Below are 12747 nucleotides of genomic sequence, written 5' to 3' on the forward strand. Positions count from 1 at the left end.
TGACAGGGCTTAGTGAACAGGGAGAGTTTGTGGCAGAGAGAAGTTCAGAATCAGAAGCCTCATCAGGCTAGTGGAAGGAGAGAGGTGAAGTGGCAGAGATGAATCATGCTGGTGAAGAGTCATGGGTGTCTCCACTTTCCCCATGATGCCCAGAACTAGAAGAAGCATGAAACGGGAGGAGCAAAAACAGGCATGCAAGCATAGTCTCTGATTGCTTGTCCTGAAGAGGTGGAGACATAGACAACCATGGGGAGGCGGGGACCTTCAGTCTTGGCAACTGATTTCATGGAGTAAGATCTACAGGGAATGAGCTTCTGTGCTCTTTAGGTCTGACACTCCGCTAAGTCTATGAAGACAGTTTTTGCAAATAACGAGTTGACTCCCAATTTTGAACTGTGTGGTTTACTGTTTAGTTTGCCCTGTGACAGAGCCAAAGGTCACCTTTCTCAATCCTGTACCCCTTTCTTTCTTCACAGTGCAGCCCCCCTCTGGAAGTGAAAGATTTGTTGGTTGATGTTAAAGATGGAAAAATTTTGATGGCTCTGCTGGAAGTTCTCTCTGGGCAAAATCTGGTAGGTGTAAACCTTCATTAACAGCCTCTGTCTGACATGATGTTGCCTGTTTTTACCAGGTCAGGAGGGCTGGATTTTGTAAGAGAGCTGTTTCTTCAGCCATGAAGTGGCTCAGATCGGACGCTTTACGTAGGAACTGGTGGCTCCACCCCTTTCTGGCTCTCAGCCAGGCCCTGATCTGGACAAGTGTCCCCTGTGGCTTCCCCTTCCATCTGTGTGGCCTTGTGTTCAGCTAGCTGGCCTCTTTGGTGGTTGCTCCAGCTGGGCTGTCCTGCTCCTATGGGGCTAGGGCAGAAATGGTGGGTCACTGACCTAGCCCAGGCAGTTGGTGCAGGGGGACGCCAGTCCTGTGGAAGGAATGAGGTTTGGATCCAATGGCTCTTCATGGCCAATGACAGTGTGAGGTTTGCAGGTGGTGGGTGAGTCAAGTTCCTCTGCTCATCCTCTGAAGATACCTCCAGTCTGAGGTCCAGGCAGAGCTAAACACTCACAGTTACTGCTTTCCCAGCATTTGTGATAAAATTGAGCCTTTTCAACACCCAAGGACCACATCAGAAATATATCTTGAGGTGGGCAGCTGCAGCCAGTCTGTATATCCTAGTTGCATGTGGTTCATAGAAAGTACATGGACGCAGCCAGTGTTGGCAGTTATAACTGCAGTCATAGAATCATAGAATTGCAGAGATGGAAGGGACCCTGAGGGTCATCTAGTCCAACCCCCTGCAATGCAAGAATCTCGACTGAAGCATTCATGACAGGTGGCCAGACACCCTCTGCTTAAAAACCTCCAAGGAAGGAAAGTCGCCATCATCTTCTGAGGGAGCCTGTTCCACTGTTGAACAGCTGTTGCTGTCAGAAGGTTCTTCCTGAAGTTGAGTCAGAATCTCCTTTCTTGTAACTTGAAGCCATTGGTTCGAGTCCTACCCTCCAGAGCAGGAGAAAACAAGCTTGCTCCATCTTCCATGTGACAAGATGGCTATCATATATCCTCCCAGGTTTCCAGGCTCAACATACCCAACCTCCGCAAGCGTTCCTCATAAGGCTTGGTTTCCAGACCCTTGATCACCTCAGTCACTCTCCTCTGCAAACGTTCCAGCTTGTCTTACTGGTGTTTACTTCCTGGTAGATGTGCTCAGAATTAGCTCAGTAGAGTCTGCGCTGTCTGGCAATGTCTTCATAGGCGCCGACTCCATGGGGCCTGAGGGGGCCTGAGCCCCCTCAAAAATTCGTTTGGGGGGGCTCTGCCCCCCAATAATTTAAGAAATTGGGGGGGGGCGCGAGTCCAGAGGGCCCAGCCGTGTCGTGCCCTCGGCCCGCCCCTATTGTCAGAGGCTCAGCGTGGAAGTGTTAACAAAGTTTCAGAGGGGGGAGCGAGTGGGGGGGGACGCGGGGAGGGGAGGGGTTCCCCGCTTCTCCGGTCGCCTTGCAGAAGCGGCCACCGCCCGGCGGCTCTGCCTTTGCTCGCAGGCCTGCCTGGGGGCTCCCTCGGCTCCAGCGCTGAGCTGGCGGCCCCGATCCCGGGAGCAAAGAGGCGTCGCGGGAGCGGCTAGGGCTGTGCCAGGGCCCTGACCCGACAGCTTCTCCGGCTCCCCAAGCCGAGGACAGCTTCGGCTGTGAAGCTGCGCCTTCCGGGCTGGCCCCTTCTCGGCTGGGCCTCGCCTCTCCAGCTCCCGGTATGTGTGCTCCGCGGTGGTCCCCGCTCCTTCCAGACCCTTCCACCGCCCCCTGCCAAACTGGCTGTAGATACAAGAAGGGCAGCTGGGGTGGGCTATAGAGGACCCTGCCTCCCCCTGCGGGGCTCATCTCTGGCAATTGGCTCAAGGAGCCCCCTGAGTTTTGGCATTGTCTCTCCGCGCCCCCCCCCCACCCCGCCTCTCTCCAGGAGCTTTATGGAGCCGCCTGGATCGGGTCTGCTTTGGAGGAGGGGAGCCTTCCTTGACCAGCATGGGCCCCCCCAATATTTTTTATAAGTCGGCGCCCCTGAATGTCTTTCCAGGGTTTCAGGCAGTGGGTTTGAAACTGGGACCTTCTGCATGCAAAGCAGATGCCACAGCCTTTCCCCCTTCAATAATAACATTTTAAAAGGCACTAACTGGCTTACTTTCCTCCTTTTTTTAGCTTCATGAATACAAGCCGTCAACCCATCGTATTTTTCGACTGAACAATATCGCAAAAGCCCTTAAGTTTTTGGAGGACAGCAATGTAAGTAATTCGAAAGCTGTTGAATTGTTTTTCACTTCTCCCAGTACAATATCTCTCTCTCCAAAATGAGGAATGTGTAAGCTGAAGGAATTATGTTTTGTTTAAAGTTGTGTCTGAAAGGCTGCATACAGTATGCAGAAGGAGGGGTTCCTCTCAACGCAAATTATTATTTTAATGTCGTAATGTTCAACTGGATTAAAGGATCAAGAGGCCAATATTAAAAGAAAATAAAAGAAATGCCTGTGTTCGGCAACCTTTAAGCAGCTGGGCTCAAGTTGCTCTGAAGGTTGGTGATTTGAGTCATCTGACTTTCCCTCCCCCCCCCCCAAAAAAAAAATGCTTTCAGCATCACAAGTTCTATATTTCTCTGCCCAATTTATAGCAAGAGATCATTTGAGCTTTGTGCAAAGAAAGATGGAAACTGTTACTCTAGAATTCTGCAAGGTCTGGGGTTGAACATTGTGTAACTATGTGGGGGGGATGCCACCCCACTCTAGTGATGCTATGCAGGCTGCCTTTGCATCAAGTGCAGAAGGAGGGATGTAGAAAGCGGCCTTATACTAAATCAGAAGATTGGTCCATCTCACTCAGCATTGTCAGAGGCTGCCCGGGATTGGGTTATCTCCCAGCACCAACTGGAGAAGCCAAGGATTGAACCTACAACCTTCTGCATGAAAGCATGTACCCTACCACTGAGCTGTGGCCTTTCCCCTAAGCATGACTCACATCCACTTTGGAGTCTTATGTGAAGGTGAGGAGATGGATACAGTTCCCTCTCAAGGCTGGGCAATGGGCAGCAATGTAAAGCAAGTCAGGAATTGGCAGCCATGAGAACCGCATCAGCAAATAAGCACCTCTGCCATCTGTGCCAAATTGGGCGAGATCTCGCCTGAAATCAGCATGATCCCATCTGAAATCAGTGCTGCTGGTGGTGGCAGGAGTGACATGGTGGCTCTTCCTGTTTCACCTCGAGCAGTTAAACACCACCACTGTGTATACCAAGTCTGGCAGTTGGCCCAGCTAGCTCAGCGTTGTGATAGCCAACGTAGTGCTTTCCGTATGTTTTTGGACTACAGCTCCCATCATCCCCAGCCAGATGGTCAGAGAGGATGGGAGTTGTGATTCAACAAGCTCTGGAAGACACGTTGGCTGTCCCTGGTCTACACTGACAAGCAGAATGTGTCGGGGATTGGAGCCACAAAACAGATGCTCTGTCGCTTAGCTGTGGCCCTATAAATCACCACCCAGCCTCACAGCAGCGTCTCTGTTAGGCTGTTGTTGCTTTGCTCCCTTATCACTGGATTCTGCATGTGCTGCTGACATCACACTTCACACGCTCATGCTAGCCCTGTTGCCAGGGTCCTTGGTATGTCATAGTAAGGTGCCTTGCCTTGCTTTAAAAGCTTATGTAAGGTGAAACACTCCTTTAGGCACACACTGAACTTTTCAGAGGCCAGATGGACTGATTTGGTCTCTTGTGTCCAGCCCCTTCCAAGGGTCTTCACAATCTCATTCTTGTAAGTCATGCTTAGTTGGAAAGGATGTAGAAGAGTTATTCACGTATGGTGGTGAAACCAGGGCCACCAGGTCTCGAATCCAAGGACTTGCAACAGCTGTGTGACTCAAGAGAAGTCCAGCACTGGCAAAATCTAACCAGCTTCCCATTTATAGGCTATTTTAAATTCCAACACAGGACCCACCTTGGGCAGTAGATAAGAAAAGTCAGGCTTGTTCTAACAATGAAGGTCTAACCCTTTCAGATTAATTTAAAGAAATATTATTATATGATGAACACATGAGCACGATTTGAACTATGAGCAACAGAAGGGATTAGAGGTTATGGTATTCTTGTTAAGGTTTAAGAGATAAAAGACAGTGCAGCAGAAGGAAAGAAACAGAAACACCATGGGAATGGGGCTGGGAAGTTGGGGGGGGGGATAAGAGTGATCCACCTCTTGTGGATGTTGCAGCAAGAACCAAACAAAGATATGGGTGGTTATATACTTTGCAAAAAAAGGGACGCGGGTGGCGCTGTGGGTTAAACCACAGAGCCTAGGACTTGCCGATCAGAAGGTTGGCGGTTCGAATCCCCGCAACGGGGTGAGCTCCCGTTGCTCGGTCCCTGCTCCTGCCAACCTAGCAGTTCGAAAGCACGTCAAAGTGCAAGTAAGACAGAAAGGTAAATGGCATTTCCGTGCGCTGCTCTGGTTCGACAGAAGCAGCTTAGTCATGCTGGCCACATGACCTGGAAGCTGTACGCCAGCTCCCTCGGCCAATAAAGCGAGATGAGCTCCGCAATCCCAGAGTCGGTCACAACTGGACCTAATGGTCAGGGGCCCCTTTACCTTTACTTAGTACTTTGCAAACTGTAAGTGCTACAGTGGGATAGAGATGTGCTTAAATAACCGCTCACCGGGTCTGGCGGTGGGCGAGGTTTGCGGCCCAGCGCACAAGTTAAAATGAACAGGGCTATTTTCAATGTGACTCTGTGTATTGGGGGCCGAGTGATTAAACATCCGGACATTAAAATGTACAAGCTGGAATTGTTTAGAGCTGACGACGTGCACCATTGGGAAATGAACACTGGTTGTGGGATGTGAAGCAGGGCCTTGAGGAATGAGGACATGAGGTATGGCTTTCAGCTGTAGGTAGTCTTGGCGGCGAGGTGGCAATTTCATGGTCTTGGCGGCGAGGTGGCAATTTCAAGGCCTTGGGCAGAATCCTTTAGTCCAACAATAGAGGAAGGGATGTTGTGGTGACTCACCCCTTTCTGCGGCGGCGATATCAGGGTTCCCTCTTAGAGGGGTCCTGAGGGGAGTCTCTGACCACAAGCGCTCAGCAGTGGGCCATAGAGCTTCCCTCAGCAGTGCAGGGAGGGGGCCAGCTGTGTAAACGCACGTTTTGCAGTGTCCCCCATATTCCCGATTGACCCTGTCTTGCCTCAGACCCCCAGCTGGGAGCTGAGAGGGATATACGCCCAATGCCTAAGCCAAGGTTTCCTACATTTGAAATTCAATAAAGTTGTGGCCATTTTAAACCCAAAATATGTTGTCATGTGTTTTCCTTGGTCTGAGGTCTGGCTCCCGGAAGTGGGTGGGGCTGTGCCTGGACACGCAAACAACACCCCCCCCAAAACCCCTCCAGCCTAAAATTTATCCACGCGCATCAAACATGGTGCCCTCCCCAGGTTGCTGACTCTCGTCATCTCTCACCATTGGCCATGTTGACTGCAACTGGCGAGATTTGTAGGCCGGAACATGTGAAGGCGCCATGTTGCTTAATCCTGCTCCAGCCCATGCGCTGCCTTTGTGGCCTTCCCTCTGAGGAATGATATGACGTTGGTGACATCTTACCGGGACTGAACCATTGTTGCAGTTGAGCCACGGGTTAAAAGGTTTCCCTCTTGATCTCAAGCCAGTTTAACCAAATTTGAAAAGTCAGGGCAGGGCAGGGAAATGTTGTTACCATTCCCTTGGCAATGGAGAGCCAGCAGTTTAAATATTAAACCACCATGAAAGAGGTGGGAAGGGACAGCCATGGTGTTTAGTTAATGCAGAACTTGAGAGGAATTGTGACAGGTGGGGAGAGGCTCAATATTCTTACTGTCGGAGTTTCAGAAAGGTCTGAGGCCCTGTATTGCAACGCAAGGGTTTAATGCTGGGGATTTCTCTCTTTTCTGCTCTGCCATCCTGCTTGCAATGAATGAGCAAGAGAAGAGAGTGTGTCGTTTGAAGGAGAAACATAAGCTGGTCCTTGTCATATGGATTAAACCTCTCTGTGGGAACTCTGGGTCCTGCCATGGCTTCAAACCCAGAATCCTTGGTAACTTGATAGGAATGTAGGAAGCTGCCTTTATACAGAGACCACTGGTCCATCTAGCTCAATATTGTCTGCACTGACCGACAGCAGTGCTTCAAGGGTTACAGGCAGGGTTCTCTTCCAGCCCTACCTGAAGATGCCAGGGATTGAACCTGCGACCTTCTGAATGCAAAGCAGATGTTCTGCCACAGATCTACGGCCCTTCCCCAGATCGTGCTCAACAAGCATTTAAAAATGGAGAAGGCATCTGTAGTGATAGCTGAGCCTCCCAAGATAGTGGAGAGGTGTTTCTCTGCCCAGTTAGTATTAGAGTGGCATTCTGTTCCGCTTTCCTATCACCCCAAAAGCTCAGATGGCACCTTAGAGCAGGGGTCAGCAAACATTTCCAGCAGGGGGGCGGTCCACTGTCCCTCAGACCTTGTGGGGGGCCAGAATATATATATTTTTTGGGGAAATGAATGAATTCCTATGCCCCACAAATAACCCAGAGATGCATTTTAAGCACACATTCTACTCATGTAAAAACGCGCTGATTCCCGGACCGTCCGCGGGCTGGATTAAGAAGGTGATTGGACTGGATCTGGCCCCTGGGCCTTAGTTTGCCTACCCATGCCTGCCCCTCCCCGAATCACACATGCTGCACGTCAGCAGGCTGTCTGCCAAGATGGACCTGATAAATCTGACTTCAGCAGAACAATGACAGCAGATTATGTAGCTGCAAATATGCATAATATAATCAAGTAAATACTTCATCACAAGGGCATTAAGAATAATGCAACTGAGGGTCAAACTAGTTACATGAGTGCATAGCAGCCATGTGGCTTCACTCTTCCTTCCTTCCTTCCTTCCTTCCTTCCTTCCTTCCTTCCTTCCTTCCTTCCTCCCCCCCCCCTCTCTCTCTCCCTCTCCCCCCATAAAGAAAGCAGTCCTCCCTTCAGTGAGCCGCTATCTTGCAACCATATTGCATGAATTAGATATACATAGAAGCAAGCAATCCAGCTTTATACATTGCAAGCCAAAACCTAACCCAGTATAAGTGCAAAATGCAACTCCCTGTTCCCTGGCCTTTAGATGTGACACATGTGCATTCTGTAATTAAAACTGCACTTGAGTGCATTTGTCTACCTGTTTTTAAACGTCTTTTAAAATCTGCAACCCCCTTTTCTGTAGGTGAAGCTGGTTAGCATTGATGCAGCTGAAATAGCAGATGGAAACTCTTCCATGGTCCTGGGCCTGATATGGAACATAATCCTGTTTTTTCAGGTAAGGAGCAAATGGTAATGTTGTTACATGTTGGCTTTTCCATTAAACCTTTCATCAGAATACAGATTTGTTATGTCTAAAGGCTAGGAATGAAACAGATTTGTTTCTCCCATGTACCTCGTTTTGTGCCGGGTCTTCATTTTTCTTGCATTAAAGACTCCGTAAATGTATGAAGAAACCTGGATAAACCAAAATAGATGAGACACCTGGGCATCACTACAGTTTCCTCCCCCCACCTTGCAAACCCCTCAGTCCACTTCATTGCCCTTGCAAATGGATTTCTGCCTCAAACTACTTGAGTCCAGCCTGCCTTGTGTGCACGTGGCTGCTGGCCAGAACCCAGATCAGAAGATCTTGTTTTCTATTTTTGTGCTGAAAACACTTGAATGCTGCTTTGTGCATTTTTAGCAACATGGGTCTTAAGACCTGAGTCCTGAAACGAGGCTTTAAAGCCCTTTAATATGCATTACTTGCACTACTTTCATGTACTAAGATGGAATCTGATACGGATTTCAACGATCTGGGAGCCTTGAAATGCCAAGAATTGAATGCAGCCAGTGAACTTGACCATTCTCAAAAGTCTGGTGCAGATGTAACCTAGTTCAATCTCTTCAATCATGGATAAGAGCAGACAATGGGCTAGTGTATTACCCCTCTACCTACCCACCCACACCCACCTCTCCTTCCCTGGGCAAATTTTGAGGGAGGTGCAATATGGAGGGTCCTTCATTGAGTCTGCAGCCATTACACACACACACACACACACACACACACACACACACACACTTTCCCCCCTCTACACCAGCTTTACACCCAAATTAGGCTCCTCTCCAGGAAGCGCTTAGCTTAGGATCCAATAGATCCATAGCCAGCACAGTTCTGCTCTCACCCTAAGCCTGACATGTCTCATTTCAGGATCCCCTTGTTGGCTACCATATCTTGCCCGCCCTCTGCAAGATCCTTTGCAGTAGGGTTGGGTGATAATCAGGTTTTCAGCATTGTGATATATCACCAGCTAAACATTGCGATATACTGATATATCACGATGTCTGAAATAAGGATGGAGCTATCTAGGGGCACGGTTTTCCCCTCACCATGATTTCTGCCAGCACCTGATCTTGTGATTCGCTGCCCCCTGCCTCAGGCAGGGGAGAGCTTTGTCAGCAGAGTTAACAGGCACTACCGGGATCAATAGAAGCACTGGCTGGCTTCATAGTTTTCACCACATTGTGATTTTTGCATCTCTCTCTCTCTCTCTCTCTCTCTCTCTCTCACACACACACACACACACACACACACGATTGGCGATATATTGTCAGGTCAATAGTTATGAATCCGATACGACAATGTGGACTTCAAATCGATTTGGGACAATAAATCGATATATTGCCTAGCCCTACTCTGCTGTGATGCTGCCCCCTGTTGGCAGAGCCAGGCAGAGGGCTAGTAAAAGGTAAAGGGATCCCTGACCATTAGGTCCAGTCGTGACCGACTCTGGGGTTGCGGCGCTCATCTTGCTTTATTGGCTGAGGGAGCCAGCGTACAGCCGGGTCATGTGGCCAGCATGACTAAGCTGCTTCTGGTGAACCAGAGCAGCACACGGAAATGCCATATACCTTCCTGCCGGAGCGGTACCTATTTATCTACTTGCACTTTGACGTGCCTTCGAACTGCTAGGTTGGCAGGAGCTGGGACCGAGCAACGGAGCTCACCCCATTGCGGGGATTCGAACCGCCAACCTTCTGATCGGCAAGTCCTAGGCTCTGTGGTTTCCGCGTCCCTAGGCAGAGGGCTACTTCACTGAATTCTAGCCACCCTCCCCAGCACTACTACTTGGGAGGTTAGGATTGTGCTCTAGGCTCATATCCAAACATGTTGATATTTTCTCTTACTACTGATTAGTGTAGGGAGTGAGCGGGGGGCAGACAGTAAAATTGGTTAAAGCCAGAACCCCTGTAGATTATGAACAATGCTGGGATTTTTCAAAGTCACTTACATGCTAGCTGTCAAATTCAAGGAGCACCTGACTAATAATGTGATTCAATTCCAGAAGCAAATAACAAAAAACGAAAAGGGAAATGCATGGAGTGATTCATAGCAGACAGCTGTCTTTTTGACTGCTTTGTGGGGAAGTTGCGAAAAATGAAATCCCGTGTGAATATGTCACCCTAATAATGATAACAACCCTGATTTCAGGATTAAATCATTTTAATCCTCAAAGGAGGCTGATTATTAGGCTATAATGACATTTGTCGTTGTATAATAATATTACAAAAATTTATTAGGAGGTAACCCTGATCTCTGGCTTTTAGCACCATGCTGAATTCCTTGTTATTATCTTCAGGAGACGTTTGTAGATTGGGTTGTAGGTGGCTCTTTAGTAGAAAACGCCCCAGTTGTGCCAGGCGTGGCACCCCATTTTTCCCAAGCCACTTGATTCTCACTGTCCTCCTCTAACGCTGTTCCTGAGGGTAGTACGCAAGGATAATCTGAAAAAACTGGGCAGTCTACCGTATTTTTCGCACCATAGGACGCACTTTTTCCCACCTAAAAAGCAAGGGAAAATGTGTGTGCGTCCTATGGAGCGAATGCAGGCTTTCGCTGAAGCCTGGAGAGCGAGAGGGGTCGGTGCGCACCGACCCCTCTCGCTCTCCAGGCTTCAGGAAGCTATCCGCTAGCAGTGGGAAACCCAGCTCTCCCACGGCTAGCGGAGCGCTGCATTAATCCCGAAGCTTGGGGCGTGCGGAGCTCAGCGCGCCCCAAGCTTCTGGGTGCCGGCAAGGTCTCCGCTAGCCCTGGGAGAGCCCCGCGACGTCGCGCGGCTCTCCCAGGGCTAGCGGACCACTGCGCTAATCCCAAAGCTTGGGGCGTGCGGAGCTCAGCGCGCCCCAAGCTTCTGGGTGCCGGCAAGGTCTCCGCTAGCCCTGGGAGAGCCCCGCGACGTCGCGCGGCTCTCCCAGGGCTAGCGGACCACTGCGCTAATCCCGAAGCTTGGGGCGTGCGGAGCTCAGCGCGCCCCAAGCTTCTGGGTGCCGGCAAGGTCTCCGCTAGACGGCTAGCGGAGACCTTGCCGGCGCCCAGAAGCTTGGGGCGCGCTGAGCTCCGCACGCCCCAAGCTTCGGGATTAGCGCTCTGCTAGCCGTGTCTAGGCTGCGGATAGCAGCCTGCTTCCCGGAGCGTCGGGCGCCCTGAAAGCAGAGCTCCCGGCGCTTCGGGAACACATCCGCAGTGTGGGGACCCTTGCAGGAGTTCCCCACAAGGCTCCCCACGCTGCGGATAGCAGCCTGCCGCCCGGCGCGAGGGGCGCCCTGAAGCAGAGCGCCCCTCGCGCCAGGCATACACCCGCAGCTTGGGGAGCCCTGCAGCAGTTCCCCGCAAGGCTCCCCAAGCTGCGGATAGCAGCCTGCCGCCCGGCGCGAGGGGCGCCCTGAAGCAGAGCGCCCCTCGCGCCAGGCATACACCCGCAGCTTGGGGAGCCCTGCAGCAGTTCCCCGCAAGGCTCCCCAAGCTGCGGATAGCAGCCTGCTTCCCGGAGCGTCGGGCGCCCTGAAAGCAGAGCGCCCGGCGCTTCGGGAACACATCCGCTGCCTGGAGAGCCTTGCAGGAGTTCCCCGCAAGGCTCCCCACGCTGCGGATAGCAGCCTGCCGCCCGGCGCGAGGGGCGCCCTGAAGCAGAGCGCCCCTCGCGCCAGGCATACACCCGCAGCTTGGGGAGCCCTGCAGCAGTTCCCCGCAAGGCTCCCCAAGCTGCGGATAGCAGCCTGCCGCCCGGCGCGAGGGGCGCCCTGAAGCAGAGCGCCCCTCACGCCAGGCATACACCCGCAGCTTGGGGAGCCCTGCAGCAGTTCCCCGCAAGGCTCCCCAAGCTGCGGATAGCAGCCTGCTTCCCGGAGCGTCGGGCGCCCTGAAAGCAGAGCGCCCGGCGCTTCGGGAACACATCCGCTGCCTGGAGAGCCTTGCAGGAGTTCCCCGCAAGGCTCCCCACGCTGCGGATAGCAGCCTGCCGCCCGGCGCGAGGGGCGCCCTGAAGCAGAGCGCCCCTCGCGCCAGGCATACACCCGCAGCTTGGGGAGCCCTGCAGCAGTTCCCCGCAAGGCTCCCCAAGCTGCGGATAGCAGCCTGCTTCCCGGAGCGTCGGGTGCCCTGAAAGCAGAGCGCCCGGCGCTTCGGGAACACATCCGCTGCGTGGAGAGCCTTGCAGGAGTTCCCCGCAAGGCTCCCCACACTGCGGATAGCAGCCTGCCGCCCGGCGCGACGGGCGCCCTGAAGCAGAGCGCCCCTCGCGCCAGGCATACACCCGCAGCGTGGAGAGCCCTGCAGCAGTTCCCCGCAAGGCTCCCCAAGCTGCGGATAGCAGCCTGCTTCCCGGAGCGTCGGGCGCCCTGAAAGCAGAGCGCCCGGCGCTTCGGGAACACATCCGCTGCCTGGAGAGCCTTGCAGGAGTTCCCCGCAAGGCTCCCCACGCTGCGGATAGCAGCCTGCCGCCCGGCGCGAGGGGCGCCCTGAAGCAGAGCGCCCTGCGCGCTAGGCAGACATCAGCCAGCCCCACAAGCTCGGGGGACAGCAGGGAGGCGCAGCGCCACTATCCCGCTGTTCCTCGACCTGGTTCGGTTTCCCTGACCTGCTTTTGTGGGGGAAATAAAGGGAAAAATTTTTTCCTTTATTTCCCCCCCAAAAAACTAGGTGCGTCCTATGGTCCGGTGCGTCCAATCGTGCGAAAAATACGGTAATTTGTGCAGTGAAATAGGGCTTTCAAAATCATCACTGGATGCAATCCTATACCCTTTCACAAAATCATCCCATTTCTTGTTCTTTTACTGTATTGCTGCTGCTTCTTTGGCGAGCACTCGTAGCCGAGTAAGATTGTCTTCCATGAAAACAGTCTTAACCG

The 12747-nt window shown here is 52.2% G+C and overlaps 1 protein-coding gene across 1 annotated transcript in view; it reads left to right on the top strand.

The window, feature by feature from the left end:
- Positions 1 to 12747, top strand: part of CLMN (calmin) — an 81477-nt gene that overhangs the window by 45499 nt on the left and 23231 nt on the right. Inside the window, exons 3-5 of the mRNA XM_028716811.2 lie at positions 477 to 572; positions 2691 to 2774; positions 7764 to 7856. Of these exons, the coding sequence (XP_028572644.2) occupies positions 477 to 572; positions 2691 to 2774; positions 7764 to 7856 (273 nt within the window). The remainder of the gene's footprint in view (positions 1 to 476; positions 573 to 2690; positions 2775 to 7763; positions 7857 to 12747) is intronic.

The sequence above is a fragment of the Podarcis muralis genome, chromosome 1 (assembly GCF_964188315.1).
Source record: "Podarcis muralis chromosome 1, rPodMur119.hap1.1, whole genome shotgun sequence".
Classification (NCBI taxonomy): domain Eukaryota; kingdom Metazoa; phylum Chordata; class Lepidosauria; order Squamata; family Lacertidae; genus Podarcis; species Podarcis muralis.